General features: G+C 42.2%; 1 protein-coding gene across 6 annotated transcripts in view; it reads right to left on the bottom strand.

The window, feature by feature from the left end:
* The window catches only part of LOC139392219 (trafficking protein particle complex subunit 9-like), a 292,725-nt gene that overhangs the window by 56,092 nt on the left and 210,957 nt on the right, over positions 1-25,676 (bottom strand). For all 6 annotated transcript variants that reach the window (XM_071140027.1, XM_071140031.1, XM_071140032.1 and 3 more), the window contains one exon: positions 16,775-16,866. In XM_071140027.1, coding sequence (XP_070996128.1) covers positions 16,775-16,866 — 92 coding nt within the window. The remainder of the gene's footprint in view (positions 1-16,774; positions 16,867-25,676) is intronic.

The following is a 25,676-nucleotide window of genomic DNA, read 5'->3' as shown; positions in this document are numbered from 1 at the left end:
TGATCCAATTTTTTTTTTTTTTGTAATTATCCCAAAGAAGCCCTGAAGGAGAAACTTAAAGTCAGTGATTGGTCCATGATTGTCATCAGTCAAAGGGTTTTCAGGATCTAGAGCTGGACAAATATCCTATTAGTGGCCTGTAGAAAATAATTGGGCCATTTATTGTTTAGTTACTCTGGCTGAAACCGCTGCTTTAAATGAGACAGAGAGAGAGCGAGAGAGAGCGAGAGAGAGCGAAAGAGAGAGAAAGAGAGAGAAAGAGAGAGACAGAGACAGAGACAGAGATAGAGTCAGAGAGAGAGCGAAAGAGAGAGAAAGAGAGAGAAAGAGAGAGACAGAGAGAGAGAGAGAGAGACAGAGAGAGAGAGAGAGAGAGAGACAGAGATCGAGCAACGGTGAGCGCGAGAGAGAGAGAGAGGGGGGGGGGGGGGAGACAGAAAGGGTGAGAGTACAGTGCATTTGTAAATTATTCAGACCCCCGTTACGTTGCAGCCTTATTCGAAAATGTATTACATTTTTTATCATCAATCTACACACAATACCCCATAATGACAAAGCGAAAACAGGTTTTTAGAAATGTTGGCAATTTTTACACACACACACACACACACACACACACACACACACACACACAGATCTATTGTTGATACAGGCTAATCTATTGTTATCTATTGTTGATACAGGCTAACTAATTAGGTCTAATTGGGGAGGTGACCAAGAACCCGATGGTCACTGACAGAGCTTCAAAGTGTCATTTAGACCGACAGGACATGGATATCTGTCGCCACAATGAGAGACTAAGGAAGTCAAACAACCCTATGATCTCACTGAACTGACACATACCAGAGAATAGAAGCAAAGGGTCCTGGTAGTCTTGGGAAATTACTCAGTGCAAGGTATTTTGCCGGTGTGAGAAAATGTTGCTCTGCTATCTAGGTCCTCTAGCTATTTGAGGAAATAATGAGTGGAATATAACCAATTAGACCTAATTAGTTAGCCTGTATCAACAATCGATCTGTATACTGTAACTATAACCTAGTAAAGCAGCAGTTACTTTCTACAGTGTGGTATCAGTCCACAGGTCCCTGGTAATAGTGGTCGCTAGGAGGTAGCAGAGGAAGTACATTTAGGGATTAAATGGAGTGGAGCTGCCAAAACATTGCAGGAGGAGATATAGGGCACCACATTCATTTTAAGATGGATGCTTTTGGCAGGGACCATGTTCTCAGCTCAGTCACTCACTCGCTCTGCTGCCTGCCTGCCAGGGAATTTAGCTCTTAGTCATAATATGCATCCCAAATCGCACCCTATCCCCTATGCCGTGAACTACTTTTGACACTATATGGGGATGGGGTGCGATTTGGGACACAGTCTTAGGGCAGGGTCTAGTCTGCCCTGGTGCTACAGTACCGCCTGCCTGTGTTTCCAAGGTATTTCTGTGCAGGGAAGAGAAATGGATGGAAGGGAAGTTGGCATGCAGACCATGGAGAACTCCAGAAAATATTGGCAAAGTTTGTGGATGAAAGCTGGTCTCCACCGTGGTCTCTCCCATCCATACTAAACAACGACATGAGACTCATTAGAACTAACAGCACTCTCCTCTTCTTCCTCTACGTCTGTCTGATCTGCATAATATTAAGCAGGATTGCGTCATCTTCCCTTAGAGTCTACAGCCTCCTCTGCTCTGCCCATTGTGTGCACAGAGAGACAGGTAGAGGGAGAGTGGTAGCAAAGAGAGAGAGAGAAAGAGCAGCTTTATAAATAAACTAACTGGGGGGATAGCTGAAGCTAATTACAGACCAGGAGTGGTGTTCCATTGTGTGTGTGTGTGTGTGTGTTCAATTGTCTTCAAAAACCAGCTAGGCCAGGGGAATAATGGCAGACCAGCCACCGGCAGGAACAAAATGCTGTGGCGTGTTAAAGGGAGTTGAAGAGTAGAAAACACACACTACCCTGAAGTGAGAACGCCACCAAGGAACTATCATTGTGTGTGTGTGTGTGTGTGTGTGTGTGTGTGTGTGTGTGTGTGTGTGTGTGCCTATGTGTGTGTGTGTCTATGTGTGTGTGTCTATGTGTGTGTGTGTTCAGCCAGCTGGAGAAGTCAGCCATGCAAGGACTGGCTATAGAGAGCGCAAACAAAGCCTTGTGTTTTGACTTGGCTAATCACCACTGTGAATCTGCGGGTGGACAATATTTAAGGCTTTGCCCTGGTCTTTCATGTTTCAATCTAGGCCGACTGCACAGCCATGTATGAAATAAATAGCATACACTTGAAAATGTAGGCTCCTATGCCTGCGTCCCAAACGGGACCCTACTCTCTATAGAGTGCACTACTTTTGGTCAAAGGTACACTAGTGCACTGTATAGGGAATAGCGTGCTATTTGCAGAGTACGGTGGCTTCATACCCCTTGACTTAATCCACATTTTGTTGTGCCTGAATTCAAAATGGATTAAACTGATTTATTTCCACCCATCTACACACAATACTCCATACTCACAAAGTGAAAACAAAGCTTTCTGATTTTTTTGGGCCAATTTATTGAAATTCTAATTTACATAAGTATTCACACCCTTGAGTCAATACTTGGTAGAAACACCATGGCAGCGATTACAACTGTGAGTATTTATGGGTACATCTCTAAGAGCTTCCCACACCTGCCCATTATTATTTTCAAAATTCTTCAAGCTCTGTCAAATTGGTTGTTGATCATTGCTAAACAACCAATATCAGGTTTTGCCAAAGATATTCAAGTATATCTAGGTCAAAACTAACTCGGCCACTCAGGAACACTCCAGTGTAGATTTCACCCTGTGTTTTAGGCGATTGTCCTGCTAAAGGTGAATTGATCTCCCTGTGTCTGGGGAATGCACACTAGAAATTGACCTGTGCTTAGCTCCATTCTGTTTTTTTGTTATCCTGAAATACTCCCAAGACCTTAATAACGATTACAAGCATACCCATAACATGATGCAGCCACCAGTATGCCTGAAAATATGGAGAGTGGTACTCAGTAATGTGTTACATAACACTTTTGATTCAGGAGATAGTGCTTTGCCACATTTTGGAGTATTACTTTAGTGACTTGTTGCAAACAAGATGCATGTTTTGGAATATTTGTATTCTTCACTCTGTCAAGTAGGTTAGTATTGTGGAGCAACTACAATGTTGTTGATCCACCCTCAGTTTTCTCCTATCACAGCCATTAAACTGTAACTGTTTTAAAGACACCATCGGCCTCATGGTGAAATCCCTGAGCGGTTTCCTTCCTCTTCAGCAACTGAGTTAAAAAGGACACCTGTATATTAGTAGTGACTGGGTGTATTGATACACCATCCAAAGCGTAATTTAACTTCACCATGATATTCAGTCTCAGTTTTTTTTGACCAATCTAGCCTTCTTTGAAAAACCTCCCTGGTCTTTGTGGTTGAATCTGTGCTTGAAATTAATTTATCGAATAAGGGACCTTACAGATGTGTGGGGTACAGAGATGAGGTAGTCATTAAAAATCATGTTAACCACTATTACTGCACACACAGTGAGTCCATGCAACTTATTATGTGACTTGTTAAGCACATTTCTACTCCTGAACTTATTTAGGCTTGCCATAACAAAGGGGTAGAATACTTATTGACTACTTAAGACATTTCAGGGTATAATTTTTTATTAATGAATTAAACAATTTCACTTTGATATTATTAGGTATTGTGTGTAGACCAGTGACACAAAATCTCAATATAATCCATTTTAAATTCAGGCTGTAACACAACAACATGTGGAAAAAGTAAATGGGTGTGAATACTTTCTGAATATATACTGTATGTATACAGGCCAAGCCTAGGAAGGTTTGTGTTGAGTCAAAGAAAAAATGTAATACTCTCGATCTCCTCCCTCCTTCTCAATGACCCTGGGTGACACACTCTCTCCTCCATCTTCCCTCTCTCTCTCTCTCTGACGGCCCAGTGTGTCCCCCTCTCGCTCTCGCTCTCTATCCAATTCCCAGTGTGTATATCTCTTTCTCTAAGGATAACTGACTGTGCCTGGTGACTGGCCCATCGATACGCAGTGCCGTTCATATCGGTTTGACTCCGTAAGACTGTGAATAAGTCTTTCTTTCCCATGTAGCTGCTGAGGATATCTGACTGCGGCTGTGGCTAAATGAGGCCTCCGCATCGATCCAGCCAGGTCCCACAAACCAATTACTCCAACCCCATGACGGGTGGCCTTGCTGTGGCAGAGAAAAAGGAGATGAGGGGGATAATACTGTCCCTCCCTCCCGTCCTGCACCAGACAGACAGGTTGTTTTTATCATTTCTTCCAATAAATGAGTGTAACATTCAGGGACGCATGTCAGCCTGTAGAGAGGAATCGATGGTCATTGCTGTGGGTCAGGCTTGCTCAGACCAACACGTTCTGGTTGTCCAACGTGACTCACCCAGGACGTGGATCTCACAGTCTGCATGTGTGAGCCTGCGCCTGCCTGCCTGAAAATGATGCTTCGCAAGCTGAAAATACTCTCCTTCTCTCTCCTCTCTATAAATGACAGCCAGCCCTGCATGGGAGAAGAAGCCCTGACAGTGCCTCTTTTCCCCAGCCAGGGCTCTCAATAAAATGCAGGGCTGGCACACATGAGAAAGTAGAGTCTCCTGGTCCTCAAAGACCTGCTGTATGAGTCACCAGTGAATAAAGAATACAGTATGTCTCTTCTCAGACACCTGGAGTGACAGGGCTCTCCAGAAGCAGCAGTCAGTCAGATGACAGCAGTCAGCAGGTGACAGCAGCTCCACAGATTCCTGCAGGTTAACTGACAGCTCTTAGTGTTTCACACACACAGCCTGCTGACAGGACAGCACACAAATGACAGACAGGCAGGCTGCTGGCCCTCGTGTGGCCCTGATAGACTGTCCTTCCTTTCCCGCTGAGAGCCTGTGTCATGTCCCAGCATCATCAAATTACCACAGCAGTCTTCACTGACCTGGACATCCTGATGATGAACGGAACACGGAAACTGAACACAGTAAGGGAACGTATTGCTCCCTAAGAGAGATTCACTCAGGTGGATGCGCTGCTGTTATGATGTCACTGTCTGTTACATCACAGACAGGGGGGGTCAAAGGGTGTAGGGTGAACAATGTTCCATCCACGCCTCTCAAAGTAGTGTACTGCTGAAAGGCATACACTGGAACACAGAGTAACACCAGGGATGTAGTGGGTAAACCCATGGAAATGCTGTTCACATACTTTCATTTTCAATTAAACAATGAAGATCATCAACCTTACACAATATGTAGCACTTCATAAGTTTGTGAGATCATTACCAATATTAGAAAAAGTTGCTAAAAAGGTTGCTAAAAATGACGAGCTAAATACAGAAGTGATAACAAGAGTTATAACAAGCGCTTTTTGGTACTATCTATAAGTGCCAGACGGAAACAAATGAAGGTTGATTATTTGCCTATTCACTAATAACAGCTTTTATTTTGGGAGAACAAGAAAGTGGCTCACAGTAATTGGACAGCTCTAATCAGTTAGTGATTGTCTAAGAGAATTACACGGTAGTTTCATCAAATGTGTTATGCAATTACAAGATGACTTTATGGTCTTCACCTGGGTCTCACATTATTTTGACAGCACATTAAAATAACCAACTGAAACGTGCCAAACCTTAACACCATGTAAGGTCCACCAAAATTGTACACACACAAACAACAAAATAACATCCATTCAGCCAAGTAATACAGATGTGATAGTAGTGGGAAAAACACAAAAATCTGGCCTGAGAGAGAGAGAGAGACAGAGAGAGTGTGTGAGAGCGATAGAGAGTGTGAGAGAGCGAGAGAGAGAGAGAAAGAGGTGATAATGCAATGTCTGAAAGATTCTCTCTTGCGCCTGACTGTGTATAGTGTTGCATTGTGTAGCTTAATATAGTTTCCCCGAACTGTCTGAATACCTAATCATGACAAACCAGCAGGTAGCAAATAAGCTATTGGACTGATACTCTTTGCTTAGATGTTGAATCAAAGAGGCCATATATATTCAAATGAGGGAGCGGTACACACAGATGCATTTCATTTCTCAACACGCATTAAACAGCTTACTTACAATAGAGTCCCGACATGATCACCTGTACATGTAGGGTTCACCAACAGCGCTATAGCTAGCTGACGGTATGTTTCACCAACAGTAGTATAGCTAGCTAACGGTATGTTTCACCAACAGTAGTATAGCTAGCTGACGGTATGTTTCACAAACAGTACTATAGCTAGCTAACGGTATGTTTCACCAACAGTAGTCTAGCTAGCAGACTGTACGTTTCACCAACAGTAGTATAGCTAGCAGACTGTACATTTCACCAACAGTAGTCTAGCTAGCTGACGGTATATTTTACCAACAGTAGTCTAGCTAGCAGACTGTACGTTTCACCAACAGTAGTATAGCTAGCAGACTGTACATTTCACCAACAGTAGTCTAGCTAGCTGACGGTATGTTTCACCAACAGTAGTCTAGCTAGCTGACGGTATGTTTCACCAACAGTAGTATAGCTAGCAGACTGTACGTTTCACCAACAGTAGTCTAGCTAGCAGACTGTACGTTTCACCAACAGTACTATAGCTAGCAGACAGTACGTTTCACCAACAGTAGTATAGCTAGCTGACGGTATGTTTCACCAACAGTAGTCTAGCTAGTAGACTGTATGTTTCACCAACAGTACTATAGCTAGCTGACGGTATGTTTCACCAACAGTAGTCTAGCTAGTAGACTGTATGTTTCACCAACAGTACTATAGCTAGCTGACGGTACGTTTCACCAACAGTAGTATAGCTAGCTGACGGTATGTTTCACCAACAGTAGTCTAGCTAGAAGACAGTACGTTTCACCAACAGTAGTCTAGCTAGCAGACTACGTTTCACCAACAGTAGTCTAATTAGCAGACTGTACGTTTCACCAACAGGAGTCTAGCTAGCTGACTGTACGTTTCACCAACAGCGTTCAAGGGCTGAGGGTTTAGGGCTGATGGCTGTCTACTTTGAGTTTGAAACGCAGCCAGAGTAGACAGCCCTCGGCCCTAAATCCTCAGCCTTTGAATGACGTTTTATATCGTCACATCTGAGTGTACCTTAAATGTCCCTTGCCCAAGCGAGGAAGAGTGATGACCGGAGAGGCAAAGTCCTTGGTGGAAATCTTGAAGTTGAGCTTAAAAACAACCAACCGAAAGCTATTAATGTACCTAGTAAGCGAACGTAGCTAGCTTGCACTCCTGTCAGGTAGCTAGCTACAGTTACCCATAGCTGGCTAGCTAGTTTTATAATTTATTCCAATAAATTCACCACTGGCTGACAGTACATTTCACCAACAGCAGCTAGCTGACAGTACATTTCACAGTCTCTGCTGCAAAAGATAACAGCATGTCAACAGTATGAGCCTTCCATCCTTCAACAGTTCTTAAGACAGCGATCTGTTTGTGTTTCTCCCCATTTTCCTGTATAAGCGCCTGATTAAACCAGACTGAATACAAGGTTCAGTCTGGTTTAACCAGGATATGTGATAGATGGTGCAGGCAGGAGGAGAGCAGTATCAACAAAGCAGAAATCTGTAAAGTCTAGCTCTGACACATTATAGCGCCACACACACAGGAGACACAGACCCACACAGCTGTGTTTCGTTTAGAAATGTCAGGTAATTTGTCTTTCAGGGATGAAAAGGCTGCCTCTGGGGAAACTCTTGTTTCCTTTACAGAAATCAATGAAAGGAGTTTTTATTTGATGGAAAGTGGAGTAGTGGGGAAACAGGGCTGGTAAATGCCTTAACAATATGGTAAGTAAAAATCCTCTGTGGCTAAGCTGGAGAAAATAGAAAATAAATAAATAGTTTAGGTCATGAAAATACTTTAGCTGTTTCAAACACCACCGTAACACTAAATCAAACGAAATGGGATTGAAACTATATAATATAAGACAAATTCTGTGTGGTAGATATTCTACATGCATCTGCATAATGTGGTGTTGTGTGCTGGCTATCTCTGCCGACCCGGCTGGTGCTGTAGGTGGAGGAGGAGAGGAAGACTTATGATTTATGCCCACTCATCATCCAAAGTGACACGCTGGATTGTTCTCCGGCCGTGATAAATGTCCTATAAACAGGCACGCTAAGGCTCTTCAATGTGCTAACTCTTGACCAATACATCCATATATCCCATCCTCACAGAGGACAGCTCTAAATGTGCTAACATTCTATCCACTGGAAGTTCCCAACTTCGCAGGGCACAGGGGCTGGAACGACCCAGGAATGGCTACGGCAGTCTGGTCTCTGATCACAACATTAGCCCAGCAGAGCGATAGCTAGGATCACGTTCTGATCCTCTTCAGCCCATAGCCAAACAAATCATCCTCTCCATGTTTGTGTTGTTCCCCTAATGCTGAGGTTCAAACACAACAGAAGCCAGTTTCAGAATGACAAAGCTCTGGTAAATACTAAATTGCTGTGTATATGCTGGGATACTCCTAATAAGCACATGTTGGGGATGAGGAGGATTATTCACATGAACAACAGTGGAGCGGCTAGCTATTGTTACAATGGGACAGTTGTCAGGTTGATATTGACTGTCCACAGAGAAGAGAAGAAGGAGGATGGTGTAGCTACTGTGTAACTGATGTGGCAAAGATATACCTGTGGAACGTGATGGACATGGAATCTCTGCTTGATGATAAGGAGGGTTGATAGACAGAGTCTGGGTGACAGGGCTAAAAAAACAGGCAGGTAAATGGGGCAGCTCCTGACAGCATCGCCCCTGATTTTCACCTCCTTCTCTTTGGCCACTCGCAACTCTTCAGGCCCTGTTTAGTATGGGGGACCTGTTCATCACAGCAGCCCCTTTACTTCCCCTCAGCCCCTTCAATCACCCACTCACTGTCAGGGCTAGACTGCAGAGAACCATGAGACCAACAGTATTCAAAGTAAGTCTCTCCTGTGTTGTCATCAGTAGAGTGATAGGACCATTGGGAGCTGAGGGACTGGAAGCCATGTGAAAGCCTGGATCAGGATGGCATCAGGCCACACAGCTACCATGATCCTCCCAGGGGAGCCATCCTCTTCCTCCCCGCATACACTACCTCCATCCCAGCGTTACCTCTGTGTGCTGACTCAGGGACATAAGGCAGACTAGACTATGTGTATGTGTCTGTACCATTCTCTCTACCCATCCCCAGCTGAGGGACTGTCCAATCTCATGGTCAGGGAGGGTGTACCGTGCCCAGTCCCATCCAGCACCACCATGGTGCTCTTCCTCCTGGCTTTTGGGCTCCTGACCAGAGCCTTAAAGGCAAGATGTCCCCAGTGTGTACTGATCACCCAGCCGCCTGTAACCACTCCAAACGACCATCTGTCTGAGTAGACACACGCATACGCACACACACAGAGCCCTTTCAAAAAGAGCTGTCTTATTAAATGATGTCCTGCCTTTTACAGCTGCCCCACCTTACTCTCTCTCTCTCCCTTCCTCTCCCTCTCCCTGTTGACCTCTTTATCAACCCAAACATTTGTCTTGCCATTCATGGATGAATTTAAATTCCGTTAAGACGGGTTCCCGGTAGCAGCCTGGAAGGGCAAAGTCCTCTCCCTCTCCTTGTGTTTCTCTCTCGCCATATGCAGAGTCATGTCTCAATACATGGGAGACACTGTATACAGGGCTCTGGTCAAAGGTAATGCACTAAAAAGGGAATAGGGTACCATGTGGGACGTAGGGTCAGTCAGAGCCCGAGTCAGAGCCAGAGTTGCCTCTGCTAACTCGGCATACAGATGTCTGTTTATTTAACTCCAGTCTATTAAGCTGACGTGGAGACAGCCAAGAGAAGGTGTGCCACTTTGGCTTTAATTCAATTGTTAGCAGAGGAGAAGTAATCAATGAGGCTATTTCCATAACGCTACTCCAGGCCGGCTGCACGTAAACCCTGCTACTGCTGCTGCTGCCACCTGGTTCCCTAGGCCTTGTTCAGAAAGATTTAAATGCTATGAGCATAGCACTACAACGGGCTGCAGAACACACAAACCCTGCTACTGCTGCTGCTTCTGCCAACCGCCCTGTATGGGCCCTGTTCAGTAGGGAGGAAACGTTTTGAAACAGACTGAAACAGGGAGGTACGGAGACAGATAGTAGAGCATACAGAAGGTGGCAGAGACCAGGGCGCCATTTGTGGTCAATAATCGAGAAAGCCAGGCTCTCTAAAGGTGCATCCATTTCTCTCTACGCTCCCCATGGAATGTGACTGATACTACAGGGAACACACAGCCCACTGACTGAACCCTAAAGCAACATGGTCTCTGACAGCTAGCTGTAAACAGAGTAACAAACAGACAAACATATTTGGAGATGTACATCCCATGGCAATGTGGCAGATTAAAACAATAGTTTATGGTTAAATGCAGTTAATAGTTCCTTCTCACCCCTTCAATTCACCAGGATATTATATTGCTCTCATTTAATGATATTTGTCCGTCTCTTTCTACCCATTCATCTCTATCCCTTCATCCCTTTTTCTGTGACTCATGTTTTGGAGGAGAAGACCCCTCCAGGTTTTCTGGAGTGTCAGGATCGTTTGTCACAGATAATCAGGCCGACCAGCCAGTAACCTTTTGAAAAACAATAGGGGAAGATACACCAAGCACACCAACGTACTTCGGATGACATTTAAGCAGGGAGGTTGTGTGTGTGTGTGTGTGTGTGTGTGTGTGTGTGTGTGTGTGTAACACTATCAAATAAAGTACCAGCTTTTCAGCTGCTGAAGACAGGTGTGTGTCCAATGTTGACATCATCGCTGAAGTTGTAGGCATATTTATTATCCAGAGCAGCTGCCAGACAGACAGAAATCGATTGAGACACGTGTCCACACAATTCTTGATGAAAAATGGTCTCGAATCAACAAATCGCTGTGAGAGGAGTCAGCCATTATACCTGCTCAGTCAGCCAATAGTATTGATGCTTTCTGCCCATGGAGAGGCCCAATAGCAGGCTATGTAGAGAGCAGGGCGGGTGGCCTGCATGACACCAGTGTACTGTGGGGTCAGTAATTATTGGCACCCTTGGTAAAGATGAGCATCAAAAACTGTATAAAATAATAATACAAATATTGAGCTATACTGTATGATCAAATTGTATTGTATATTAATACAATTGTTCAGAGAAAAGAGAAAAGAGATTTTGTTTAAAGCGGCATTCAGCAGCTGAAACAACCACAGTGTACTCCCTGCCAGCTGAGGGATGAGCCTGGAGAAACGTAACAATGCTCAAATTCATAGACAGAGCTATGGATGCAAGGACTAACCATCCATGATACCACTTTTATAGTTTTAACCATGCTTTGAGGCTGTTTACTAAATTTACTTCATTTAAATTGTTTACAAACATTGGAGAAAAAACAAGCTGATATTTTCGGTTCTGATGGGTTACAACAGTTGAACCAAGCTCATGAAGCATTTAGAAGTTATTTTCTTCAAGAATCAAATGGGTATATATCTAATTCATTACTAAAAATGAATGTATCAGCTTCAGATTTCCCCTTTAACAAGTAATAAAAAAATACATTTGATAAAAGACAGGGGTCAAAATGATTGGCTCCCCTGTTCGTAATAGTTTAGCGCCCTCACCCTCCGAGGATAACGACACAGCCTTCTTGTTTTATGAGTTTGAAGAACACAAAAGGTTTTTGGCCAAAACGATCTGAAAAGCTTCTGTATTGAGGAATTGTCTAAGACCAATCGCAATGTATTCTCCAACCTCATAAAACATTTAGAACAAGGCTCAGTGTTGTTGTCCTCACACGGGGAGGGTGCTGGAGTATTACAAACAGGGGAGCCAATAACCCTAACTTTTTAGATTTGTTTTATTTATTACACACAATTTGTTTCTCTGAGCAATTGCATTAGTATAAAATAATCAAATTTTTTCATTACTTTTTTGCATACAATAAAACTCAGTATTTGTATTATTTATTTTATAGTATTTTTTGCTGTCAATCTTTATCATAGGTGCAGATAATTATGTTCATTAATTATTATTATATACACTGAGTATACCAAACATTAGGAACACCTTCCTAATTTTGAGTTGTCCCTCCCCCCCTCACCCCCACAGATTTGTTAAGTTGGCCGGATGTCCTTTGGTTGGTGGACCAGTCTTGATACACATGGGAAACTGTTGAATGTGAAGACCCCCGCACCTACTATCATACCCCGTTCAAAGGCGCTGAAATGTTTTGTCTTGTGGATTTAACAAGCGACATCAAAGGAGATCATAGCGTTCACCTGGATTCACCTGGCCAGTCTATGTCATGGAAAGAGTAGGTCCGAATGTTTTGTATACTCAGCGTGTATAAAGAACTACATGGCACATAAACTAGTAATTGGTTTGTAGAGAAAATGTTGAAGCACAAAACAGTGTAAAAATAGGAATGCTTACAAAATAAAGAGAAAGACTACTGAAAAAGGTCACTCATAGAACTTACCAAATGATTATGTTCGTTGAGGCTCACTAGACCAGAATGAATCACGATGAACATAAGGTAGAGGTAATGCAGTGCAGCCTGTTTACATGGCTACTTAGTCCCCCTCTATACCCCACACTGAAACAACACTAATAAAGGGAGGTACCAGACATGTAAATACACCTTACATTACTACTCTGTAATTGGCTGGTGAATCGAATATCTTCTTCCCCGCCAAGGCATTAGAGAAAGTGACTGATATAGATTATCATATCAGTGTATGTGTGTATGTGTGTGTACTCTGTTCTGTAGTAGCTAGGTTGTTGTTGCTCTGCTGCTGCCTAAAGGGGGTAATCATTTCCTAATGGTCCCTAGCTCTATGGCTGACTCCCTCACTCCCCATTCAATAATAAGGCCCTAAGCAAAGAGGAAGGCTTCAAAACCCTTTCTGTTTCTGCCACTTTCCCTGTTTTTCCATTGTTGGAAAAGTCCACAATTAAATATTCATGGGTTGCTACAATATGGTAATGTGAAGAAGTCACTGTAGATCCCCTAAAGCTCTGTCAGGTTGGATGGGGAGTGTCGCTACACAGCTATTTTCAGGTCTCTCCAGAGATGTTCGATCGGGTTCAAGTTCAGGCTCTGGCTGGACCATTCAGGGACATTCAGAGACATGTTCCAAAGCCATTCCTGCATTGTCTTGGCTGTGTGATTAGGGTTGTTGTCCTGTAGGAAGGTGAACCTTCACCAGTCTGAGGTCCTGAGTGCTCAGGAGCAGGTTTTCATCAAGGATCTCTCTGTACTTTGCTCCGTTCATTTTTCCCTCGATCCTAACTAGCCTCCCGGTCCCTGCCGCTGAAAAACATCCCCACAGCATGATGCTGCCACCACCATGCTGCATTGTAGAGATGGTGCCAGGTTTCTTCCAGACGTGACGCTTGGCATTCAGGCCAAAGAGTTCAATCTTGGTTTCATCAGACCAGATAATCTTGTTCCTTATGGTCAGAGTACTTTAGGTGCCTTTTGGCAAACTCCAAGCAGGCTGTCATTTGACTTTTACTGAGAAGTGGGTTCCGTCTGGCCATTCTACCATAAAGGCCTTATTGGTGGAGTGCTGCAGAGATGGTTGTTCTTCTGGAAGGTTCTCCCATCTCCACAGAATAAATCTAGAGCTCTGTAAGAGTGACCATCAGGTTCTTGGTTACCTCCCTGGCCAGGGCCCTTCTCCCCCGATTGCTCAGTTTGGCCGGGCGGACAGCTTTAGGAAGAGTTTTGGTGGTTCCAAATTTCTTCCATTTAAGAATGATAGAGGCCACTGTATTCTTCGGGAATTTCAATGCTGTAGAATTTTTTTGGTACCCTCCCCCAGATCTGTGCCTCGACACAATCCTGTCTCGGATTTTTACAGACAATTACTTCGACCTCATGTTTTTGGTTTTTGCTCTGACATGCATTGTCAACTGTGGGACCTTATTGACAGGTGTGATATTGACAGGTGTGTGCCTTTCCAAATCATGTCCAATCAAGTTGTAGAAACATCTCAAGGATGATCAATGGAAACAGGATGCACCTGAGCTCAATTTCGACTCATAGCAAAGGGTCTGAATACTTACAGTATGTAAATAAGGTACTTCTGTTTTTTATATTTTATAAATTAAAAAACGTTTTTTGCTTTGTCATTATGGGGTAGATTAATGAGGCCATTTAAAAAAATAATAATACGTTTTAGAATAAGGCTGTAACGTAACAAAATGTGGAAAAAGTCAAGGGGTCTGAATACTTTCCGTTTACTGTAGCCAGTAAGCTATTGGAAGTCTGATTCCCTGGCAATGTCCAAGACAGTGGATAGAAAGGGCTACACTTTAAACCCAATTCAGAGATACTGTCATTGTGTTCTGCCAGCAGCATACCACACTGCATCCCACTGCTGGCTTGCCACTTAAGCTAAGCAAGGTTGTTCCCTGGATGGGAGACCAGATGCTGCTGGAAGTGGTGTTGGGGGGCCAGTAGGAGGCACTCTTTCCTCTGGTCTAAAAAAAAAAGATCCCAATGCCCCAGTGCAGTGATTGGGGACATTTCCCTGTCACTAAAGATCCCATGGCATTTATCTTAAGAGTAGGGGTGTTAACCCTGGTGTCCTCGCTAAATTCCCAATCTGGCCCTCATACAATTATGGCCACCGAATTAGAGGTTGACCGATTAATCGGAATGGCCGATTAATTGGGGCCGATTTCAAGTTTTCATAACAATCGGAATTCGGTATTTTTGGACACCGATTTTTTTTACACCTTTATTTAATCTTTATTTAACTAGGCAAGTCAGTTAAGGACACCTTCTTATTTTCAATGACGACCTAGGAACGGTGGGTTAACTGCCTTGTTCAGGGCAGAACGACAGATTTTTACCTTGTCCAGCTTTCATATGTTCTCATGTTCTGAGCAAGGAACTTAAACGTTAGCTTTCTTACATGGCACATATTGCACTTTTTCTTTCTTCTCCAACACTTTGATTTTGCATTATTTAAACCAAATTGAACATGTATTTGAGGCTAAATTGATTTTATTGATGTATTATATTAAGTTAAAATAAGTGTTTGTTCCGTATTCTTGTAAATGTCATTATTACAATTTTTTATTTATTTATTAAATCGGCCGATTAATCGGTATCGGCTTTTTTTGGGGTCTTCCAATAAATCGGTATCGGCGTCGAAAAATCATAATCGGTCGACCTCTACACCTAATCACCCCCAGCTTCCAATTGGCTCATTCACCCCTTCTCCCCTGTAACTATTCCCAAGGTCATTGCTGTAACTTATAAGGGTCAAGGGTTAAAATAAAGGGTTAAATAGAAAAAAAATCGAATGGTACAAGAATGAACAAATTGTGAGGATGAGTTATTGATTTTGTTGACACATAGCTGCTCAGCAATGATATCTTGGGGCAAAGTGACTTCTGTCATTATCTATCATTAGGAACACTGTCGAGACATCAGGACAAATAGTCTCTCACTAACCCAATTAGACCTCACCTAAACTAAGCAACAATGGAAAGCAAACAAGATATTCCTGATTCAATGGAATTAGAGTAAATAACCGTCAATTTCTTATCTCTTCTAACATGGCCACATGGTAAGACAATTCTATACACCACACTCAAAACACATAAAAGAAAAACCATTATGTACCAAATGCTTCACGGCTAAACGGATTGCAGTGTGAAAATACAGTATACATAACCCTAGGCTAACAGTTAGCCAATCATGTGTCTACTGTAAGAGGCTAACTTTAGCTGTAACCATATTAAATGAATCCACCCACTCTGTGTTCGGATTATTTGATCCCGAGGGAGAATGCTTAAGAGAAGGTCCATCATTGAGACCATGATAGCTACTCTGATAACACCATTCTAACAGGCTGGGACAAATGAACTGCATTCTTATCGTAGAGGACAGTGTGCACACGGATGCATGCGCGCACACACACACACACACACACACCCCCTCCTGAAGACTGCGATGTGATGATGTGCTCCTCAAAATGACCTAAAATGTTCCTCTGAAAGTAATAGACTAGAAATAAAAGAAGTAGAACCTCTAAGTGTCAGAAGATCTGGGTCCTTTGATGACTCAGACAGAAGTGAGAACAGAAAGGCTGAAGATAAAAATGTCCTCATCTACTAGATATCAGTTGTGTCACCGTAACAGATGTCTCTCTTTCTGCTAAACCAGGAGACACTAAACTGACTAATGAACACACTCACTAACCTCCAAGAAAAGGCAGCACTGTTCGGCGAACATAAATATACCCCCGCACACACTTAATAAATAAATGAAAGCTGATATTTGAGAGGTGGTTCACAGATGGTGAGCCCCAGAAAGGGAGGGAAGCTCCTCCAAGTCTCTCTGTGGTGTCCCAGGGTGCTTCACACGTCCCCCAGCCACTCCAGTACTGCCTTCTGACAGCTCCCTAAAATAGCCCCGCTGTCTATTATAAATGCAAATAGAAAACATGACTTGAGACAGATGTGGTGGGATTGTGTGGGCTGGTGTGTTAATTGCCAGGTCTAGTGGTTTGGGTTCGTCGGGTTCGGCACCTCCATAGGAACGATGGTGATTGACACTTCTAATCCAAACAGTTCATGCCTCATCACGATCCATGATCATAATGTCTTTGGACGGATCATTTGAGTAGGGACAAGAATACCCATACATTTCAGTGGTTTTACATCAACGGTAATGCCAAGCATCTCCTACATCGCACAGTGTGTGTGTGTGTATATGTGTGTGTATATGTGTACTCACCCCACTGTAGAGGTGCCAGCTGCAGGTGCTCAAGGACCAACTGGTTGAGAACTCCCTCCACACTGGCCTCTCCCTGGCGACACACAGACGGGTGAGCTAGGGTTAAGGACTACACACTGGTCTGGAGGGGGCTGGGGCCTCAGTTTCTCTGATGACATTTGCAATTAATAGAGAGAAAGTTTTAACATTAATACTTGTGAACCCTAAGGTAAAATAGTACAGCGGCATTTTTCCTCCCTTTAACTGGATATGAGACAAGGGCAAGTTTCTTTAGTGACAAAACTAGACTGCAGCCACACTCAGCGCAAGAAGTACCAATGCACCAAGTCTGGAAACAACAGGAGCCTGAACAGCTTCTGCCCCAAGCCATAAGACTGCTAAATAGGTAGTTAAATAGTTAACCAATAGCTACCCGGACTATCTGCATTGACCCTTTTTGCACTAACTCTTTTGACTCATCACATCCGCTGCTGTTACTGTTTATTATCTATCCTGTTGCATTGTCACTTTATCCCTACCTATATGTACAGCTGAAGTCGGATGTTTACATACACCGTAGCCGTAGTTCCTGACATTTAATCCTAGTAAAAAATCCCTGTCTTAGGTCAGTTAGGATCACCACTTCATTTTAAGTAGAGAATGATTTATTTAAGCTTTTCTTTCTTTCAGCACATTCCCAGTGGGTCAGAAGTTTACATACACTCAATTAGTATTTGGTAGCATTGCCTTTAAATTCTTTAACTTGGGTCAAACGTTTCAGGTAGCCTTCCACAAGCTTTGGAAGTATGCTTGATGTTATTGTCCATTTGGAAGACCCATTTGCGACCAAGCTTTAACTTCCTGACTGATGTCTTGAGATGTTGCTTCAATACATCCACATAATTTTCCTCCCTCATGATGCCATCTATTTTGTGAAGTGCACCAGTCCCTCCTACAGCAAAGCACCCCCACAACATGATGCTGCCACCCCCGTGCTTCATGGTTGGGATGGTGTTATTCGGCTTCCAAGCCTCCCCCTTTTTCCTCCAAACATAACGATGGTCATTATGGCCAAACAGTTCTATTTGTCTTTAATCAGACCAGAGGACATTTCTTCAAAAGGTACTATCTTTGTCCCCATGTGCAGTTGCAACCATAGTCTGGCTTCTTTATGGCAGTTTTGGAGCAGTGGCTTCTTCCGTGCTGAGCAGCCTTTCAGGTTATATTGATATAGGACTCGTTTTACTGTGGATATAGATACGCTTGTACCTGTTTCCTCCAGCATCTTCACAAGGTCCTTTGCTGTTGTTCTGGGATTGATTCGCTCTTTTCGCACCAAAGTACGTTCATCTCTAGGAGACAGAACGCGTCTCCTTCCTGAGCGAAATGACGGCTGCGTGGTCACATGGTGTTCATAATTGCGTACTATTGTTTGTACAGATGAACGTGGTACCTTCAGGCGTTTGGAAATTGCTCACAAGGATGAATCAGACTTGTGGAGGTGTCCAATTGTTATTCTTTATTCTTGGCTGATTTCTTTTGATTTTCCCATGATGTCAAGCAAAGAGGCACTGAGTTTGAAGGTAGGCCTTGAAATACATCCACAGGTACACCTCCAATTGACTCAAATTATGTTAATTAGCCTGTCAGAAGCTTCTAAAGCCATGACATCATTTTCTGGAATTTTCCAAGCTGTTTAGGCACAGTCAACTTAGTGTATGTAAACTTCTGACCCACTGGAATTGTGATACAGTGAATTATAAGTGAAATAATCTGCCTGTAAGCAATTGTTGGAAAAATGACTTGTCATGCACAAAGTAGATGTCCTAACTGACTTGCCAAAACTATAGTTTGTTAACAAGACATTTGTGGGGTGGTTGAAAAATGAGTTCTAATGACTCCAACCTCAGTGTATGTAAACTTCTGACTTCAACTGTAGATACCTCAATTACCTCGTACCCTTGCACATCGGTACTGGTACAACTTGAAACTATAGCCAAGTTATCGTTACTCATTAAAAAAATTAAAAATAATCCTCTTTATTTAACCAGGTAGACTAATTGTGAACAAGGTCTCATTTACAACTGCGACCTGGCCAAGATAAAACAAAGCAGTGCGACACAAACAACAACACAGAGTTACACATTGAATAAACAAGCGTCCAATCAATAACACAATAGAAAAAAAAGAAAGTCTATATACATTGTGTATTTATTTATTCCTTCAATTATTATTTTTCTCTCCGCATTGTCAGGAAGGGCCCATAAGTAAGCATTTCACTGATACACCTGTTGTTTATGAAGCACGTGACAGATAAAATGTGATTTGATAACAAACTAAGAAAGTGGCAAATATACACCTGAGAAATATGTGAAGAGAGAGTGAGAGAGAGAGCGATGGAGAGAGAGAAAAAATAGATAAAAAGAGAGGATTTATGAAGTATGATTCTCCAGTGTAGCTTTAAATTGGCTGCAGCCCAGTGGTTGATAGATAAGCCTGTGGCTCCCTGGTTGCCTAGTGACTCTGTTAGGAGAGCTGAGGGCTCGAGGAGGACAGAGATTCACGGTTGGCTGGCTGGCCATTACTGTACAGTTCATGTTCTGTTCTATATGTGGAAAAGAAGCTCTCTGTGTAGACTGCCCTAGGCTTGGTGTTAGACAATACCAGACCAGGCTACATACAGTAGAAATACAGGAAGTGCTACTATAACAGGCTTTAGGTCAAAGGTCATTGAGACTGTCTTTTTCCTATTTTCCTCTAACCTTATTCCCCAGTGTCATATCGGAATGTTGTGATTAAGAAACGTAATATCCATTCACAAATCTCATTCAGGGTGATGCAATGAGAACCCTGAAAAGTAAAACTGCCTTAACAACCCAAAGAGTCATAAAGATGCATCTTCTCAACCATTAGTGGAGGGAATAATGGAAATAATTGTCCTTATTGTGTAATTGATCTCATAATAAGAACTGGGATTATCTAAAAACTTCTAACATCTCAGAGAGAAAACACATTGTGTATAAAGCCTACAGAGCAGTCCACTCCTCAGCCAAGTCATTTCTCAAAACCGCCCACACTTCCATGTCTTCTAGCCTAGCATGGTTTCTGGGAGCAAAACTGCAACACTGCAAGTCAACCTGTCACTCCAATCTGATTGGTTGGCTAAGAACCCACATTTAGCTCTGCCTGTCGAGTCCTTCTGTTCCTGAACACTCAGTAACACGCATTTATCAGAGAAGAACAACAAGATTATAATTGAGGTTATAACCGTTGAACCTTTCCTTGGTGACATCGTAGGGCTGGCTAGGGAGCTAATGCTGCTAATGCTGAGTACTCAGATAAACAGAGCTGTCATAAATACATTACGTTGATAATATGTTATGATAAAGATAACCTGCTCCTCTGGTCCACCACACAGCTGACAGTGTGAATAATGACTGGAATAATACTGTGCTGCTGTAAAACCACATAGTTAGAATGACTAGAATGGACAAAGTAACACCACATAGTGTTAACATGATTAGAATGGACAAAGTAACACCACATAGTTAGAATGACTAGAATGGACAAAGTAACACCACAGAGTTAGAATGACTAGAATGGACAAAGTAACACCACAGAGTTAGAATGAATAGAATGGACAAAGTAACACCACATAGTGTTAACATGACTAGAATGGACAAAGTAACACTACATAGAGTTAGAATGAATAGAATGGACAAAGTAACACCACATAGTGTTAACATGACTAGAATGGACAAAGTAACACCACATAGTTAGAATGACTAGAATGGACAAAGTAACACCACATAGTTAGAATGACTAGAATGGACAAAGTAACACCACATAGTTAGAATGACTAGAATGGACAAAGTAACACCACATAGTTAGAATGACTAGAATGGACAAAGTAACACCACATAGTTAGGATGACTAGAATGGACAAAGTAACACCACATAGTTAGAATGACTAGAATGGACAAAGTAACACCACATAGTGTTAACATGACTAGAATGGACAAAGTAACACCACATAGTGTTAACATGACTAGAATGGACAAAGTAACACCACATAGTTAGGATGACTAGAATGGACAAAGTAACACCACATAGTTAGAATGACTAGAATGGACAAAGTAACACCACATAGTGTTAACATGACTAGAATGGACAAAGTAACACCACATAGTGTTAACATGACTAGAATGGACAAAGTAACACCACATAGTGTTAACATGATTAGAATGGACAAAGTAACACCACATAGTGTTAACATGACTAGAATGGACAAAGTAACACCACATAGTGTTAACATGATTAGAACGGACAAAGTAACACCACATAGTTAGAATGACTAGAATGGACAAACACCACATAGTTAGAATGACTAGAATGGACAAAGTAACACCACATAGTTAGAATGACTAGAATGGACAAAGTAACACCACATAGTTAGAATGACTAGAATGGACAAAGTAACACCACATAGTGTTAACATGATTAGAACGGACAAAGTAACACCACATAGTTAGAATGACTAGAATGGACAAACACCACATAGTTAGAATGACTAGAATGGACAAAGTAACACCACATAGTTAGAATGACTAGAATGGACAAAGTAACACCACATAGAGTTAGAATGACTAGAATGGACAAAGTAACACCACATAGAGTTAGAATGACTAGAATGGACAAAGTAACACCACATAGTGTTAACATGATTAGAATGGACAAAGTAACACCACATAGTTAGAATGACTAGAATGGACAAAGTAACACCACATAGTTAGAATGACTAGAATGGACAAAGTAACACCACATAGTTAGAATGACTAGAATGGACAAACACCACATAGTTAGAATGACTAGAATGGACAAACACCACATAGTTAGAATGACTAGAATGGACAAAGTAACACCACATAGTTAGAATGACTAGAATGGACAAAGTAACACCACATAGTTAGAATGACTAGAATGGACAAAGTAACACCACATAGTTAGAATGACTAGAATGGACAAAGTAACACCACATAGTGTTAACATGATTAGAATGGACAAAGTAACACCACATAGTTAGAATGACTAGAATGGACAAAGTAACACCACATAGTTAGAATGACTAGAATGGACAAAGTAACACCACATAGTTAGAATGACTAGAATGGACAAAGTAACACCATAGTGTTAACATGGTTAGAATTGACAAAGTAACACCACATAGTTAGAATGACTAGAATGGACAAAGTAACACCACATAGTGTTAACATGATTAGAATGGACAAAGTAACACCACATAGTTAGAATGACTAGAATGGACAAAGTAACACCACATAGGGTTCACATGACTAGAATGGACAAAGAAACACCACAGAGTTAGAATGACTAGAACTGACAAAGTAACACCACATAGTTAGAATGACTAGAATGGACAAAGTAACACCACATAGTGTTAACATGACTAGAATGGCCAAAGTAACACCACATAGAGTTAAATTGACTAGACAGACAAAGTAACACCACAGAGTTAGAATGACTAGAATGGTCAAAGTAATACCGCATAGAGTTAGAATGACTAGAACGGACAAAGTAACACCACATAGAGTTAAAATGACTAGAATGAGACATTCTGTCTTATTCGTGCCCATCTCAGTGATACATTTACAGTTAATTCCTATAATTTCCAATCTACTATTTTTTCCAGTCTTTTGCCGTTCTCCTTGTCTGAGTGGAGACGTTGTTTGCAGAGTGCACAACCTATGCTACACTTGTGAGAAACACGTTTATTTCATTCCATTTACGAGTTTTGACAATTTAGAAATTGTGTTTTGTTTGGAGCGCGCCTGTCAATGAGTAAGGACGCGCACCTGATTACACATAGAAGTAGGCCTATAGGCTATCTGGCCTGATTACACATAGAAGTAGGCCTATAAGGCTACCTGGCCTGATTGTACATAGAAGTAGGCCCATAGGCTACCTGGCCTGATTACACATAGAAGTAGGCCTATAGGCTACCTGGCCTGATTACATATAGAAGTAGGCCTATAGGCTACCTGGCGTGATTATACATAGAAGTAGGCCTATAGGCTACCTGGCCTGATTACACATAGAAGTAGGCCTATAGGCTACCTGGCCTGCTCACAAACGTAGGCATATACATGTGCACATTTGGTGATCTGATAGTATTTCTGATTGGCTTAATACACAAGCACTATTGAGCTGCGGAGCTTCTCAAAGTCATGTTTTCTTCACCTCAAACAGCAACCTAACAAAGTCGGTTTTTACATCCATTGAGAATGACAATAATTCCTCAATGTATTTGAAAATAACCACTCAGCTTGAAAGGGAAAAATGTCATGCTCTGTCATAAAATAGGCCTACCTGACTACTTCTTATCCCTTGCGCAAATAGCCTACAGCTGTGTCGGTAGCTCACTGGCGCAGGGAATATTTTATACAATGTTGCTTCAGGCTGGACCCAAGTTAATAGTTCATACAATGTTTCAAGATCGTTGCAGACACGCCATGCATAGCCAATTAGATTTATAGGATATTTTTTATCAGGATATTTTCCACCTTCAGGCTGCAATGTTTCTATTTGTTAGCTTTATAGACTATATTTACATAGTAGGCAATGGCAAAATAAGTTACTTTTTAGGTTTGTTTCATTTTCATTTAGATTTGGATATAATTTTGATTAACCGAGGCCTACCGAGTGGAGCAGCAGTCTAAGCCACTGCGTCTCAGTGCAAGAGGCGTCACTACAGTCCCTGGTTCGAATCCAGGCTGTATCACATCCAGCCATGATTGGGAGTCCCATAGGGCGGTGCACAATTGGCCCAGCGTCGTCCGGGTTTTGGTCGGGGTAGGCCGTCTTTGCGGCTGGCTTCTGGGTTAAGCGAGCAGTACGGCTTGGCAGGGTCGTGTTTCTGAGGATGCATGGCTCTCAACCTTTGCCTCTCCCGAGTCTGTACTAGAGTTGCAGCGATGAGACAAGACTTCCAATTGGATATTTTTAAAAATATGACAATGATTTTGAGATACAAAAATGTACATATTAAAACCATAACTGTCACGCAGATCGGTAGAAATGGTAAGATTGGCATTCCACATGACAAAGTTTGCCGACTCCTCGTGTAGCCTATTACCGGCAACTTCAGGAGAGCAAAGGCAAAAGCCAGTAGGAGCGGGAGGAGGATGGTCAGGACAGGTTACATTTTTTCTTCTCTTGGTTATATCTTGATCTTTGGCTCCCTTTTGAGTCATGTGTCTTATTTCACCAAACAGTGAGCTTAAAGCATCAGACAAGCCCAATGCATATATAGTTGATTTTATTAAAACACATAGGGTGTGTGTATTGAAAAATATACGTTTTAAAACTTCAATCAATTGGTTGAAAGAACAGACGACTTTCGGTTGGCTAATATATTTTTGTTGTTGTCGTGGACAGCCCTAATAGAGTTAGAATGACTAGACAGACAAAGTAACGCCATAGCGTTAAAATGACTAGAGAGACAAAGTAACACCATCGCGTTAAAATGACTAGACAGACAAAGTAATACCACATAGAGTTAGAATGACTAGAATTGACACACTCCCCTCAGAATTAAAATATGTAGTGAGGAGAGGTGATATGTAGCTGCCTCCTACAAGGCATGGTGTTGAAAGCTGCAGATGTGGCACACAAACACTGTGAAATTGAACCAGGTTGGAGGAAACTACAACTCCATTATGACATCTATCCATCCCCCAAACTGTCTCCAGGCCTGGCGTGCTTGTGCTTGTGTCCTTGCCGTGTGGATGGATACAGGGACAGGGACAGGAATGGTTGGGGAGTTGGGGTTGTTAACGGGGCTTAGGTGTGTATCGGGGTGGGGGTCTGAGATGAAGGTAGACTACTCCAAAGGCCAGAACTTGAAGATACACTCATTCTTTCCCGAGGGGACGTCATGACAGTAACAGGCCTTCTGTTCCTACTCCTCTTCCTCTGTCTGGTTTGTTTCTCTTCAGCCACACTATATTTAGGAGACTGTCGTTATCGGTAGAACTGAAACAGTACAATTCCATAATGAATGAGAGATACTCTATTAATGCTAGGCCAAGTTGCATGGTCTGCTAAGCAGCGAGATAAGGTGTTTCGGCACAGTTCTCTTAAATAAGAAGTAGGATATTAACAATGCATGTTATTATGAATAAATGCCAAGCCAAGGGTGACCCAGATCATATTACGTGATTGTAACCCTTCTGTTCACAGTCCTTGTTTTCTATACTTAAAACCTATTTATTTCCGCAATGTTTCAATGTTTTTCTGATATAACAATTTCAGATAACAAAAAAAAATGATACGTTGTTTGAACAAGTGCTTGGTTGGAAATATAGTGCCTTTCATTCTCCAGCCTCAATAACATAATCACACAGCCCAGTTCTGAGTAGAGCTCTGACATGCACCGCGCTCTGATTTAACAGTACCCTCTGAGAAACAACATTAGTGACATCATCTACTGCAGTCGCTCCTGTACGCACGCACGCATCCATCCACACACACACACATTATGTTTTTCTATCCTCGTGGGGACCTAAAAAGTATTTCCATTCAAAATCCTATTTTCCCTAACCCTAAATCTAACCATAACCCTAACTCCTAACCCTAATATTAATCCTAAACCCTTTAAAATAGCTTTTGTCCTCATTGGGACGTGAGAAATGTTCCCACAAGGGATAATTGTCCTTGTTTTACTATCCTTGTGGGGACTTTTAGGGATTATCGGTCCCACAAGGATAGAATAACCCCCCCCCCCCACCACACACACACACAGCTGCCAAATTGCTTGCAGATCAAACAAATGCACACAATCACAGCAGTGTTTATGCATTACTAAAATGGAAAATATGATGGCAAGTTCAACAGCACAGTGACTCCG

Source organism: Oncorhynchus clarkii, chromosome 32, assembly GCF_045791955.1.
Source record: "Oncorhynchus clarkii lewisi isolate Uvic-CL-2024 chromosome 32, UVic_Ocla_1.0, whole genome shotgun sequence".
NCBI lineage: Eukaryota > Metazoa > Chordata > Actinopteri > Salmoniformes > Salmonidae > Oncorhynchus > Oncorhynchus clarkii.
The sequence above is the reverse complement of the archived record's forward strand: the minus strand, read 5'-3'. Positions and strand labels throughout refer to the sequence as shown.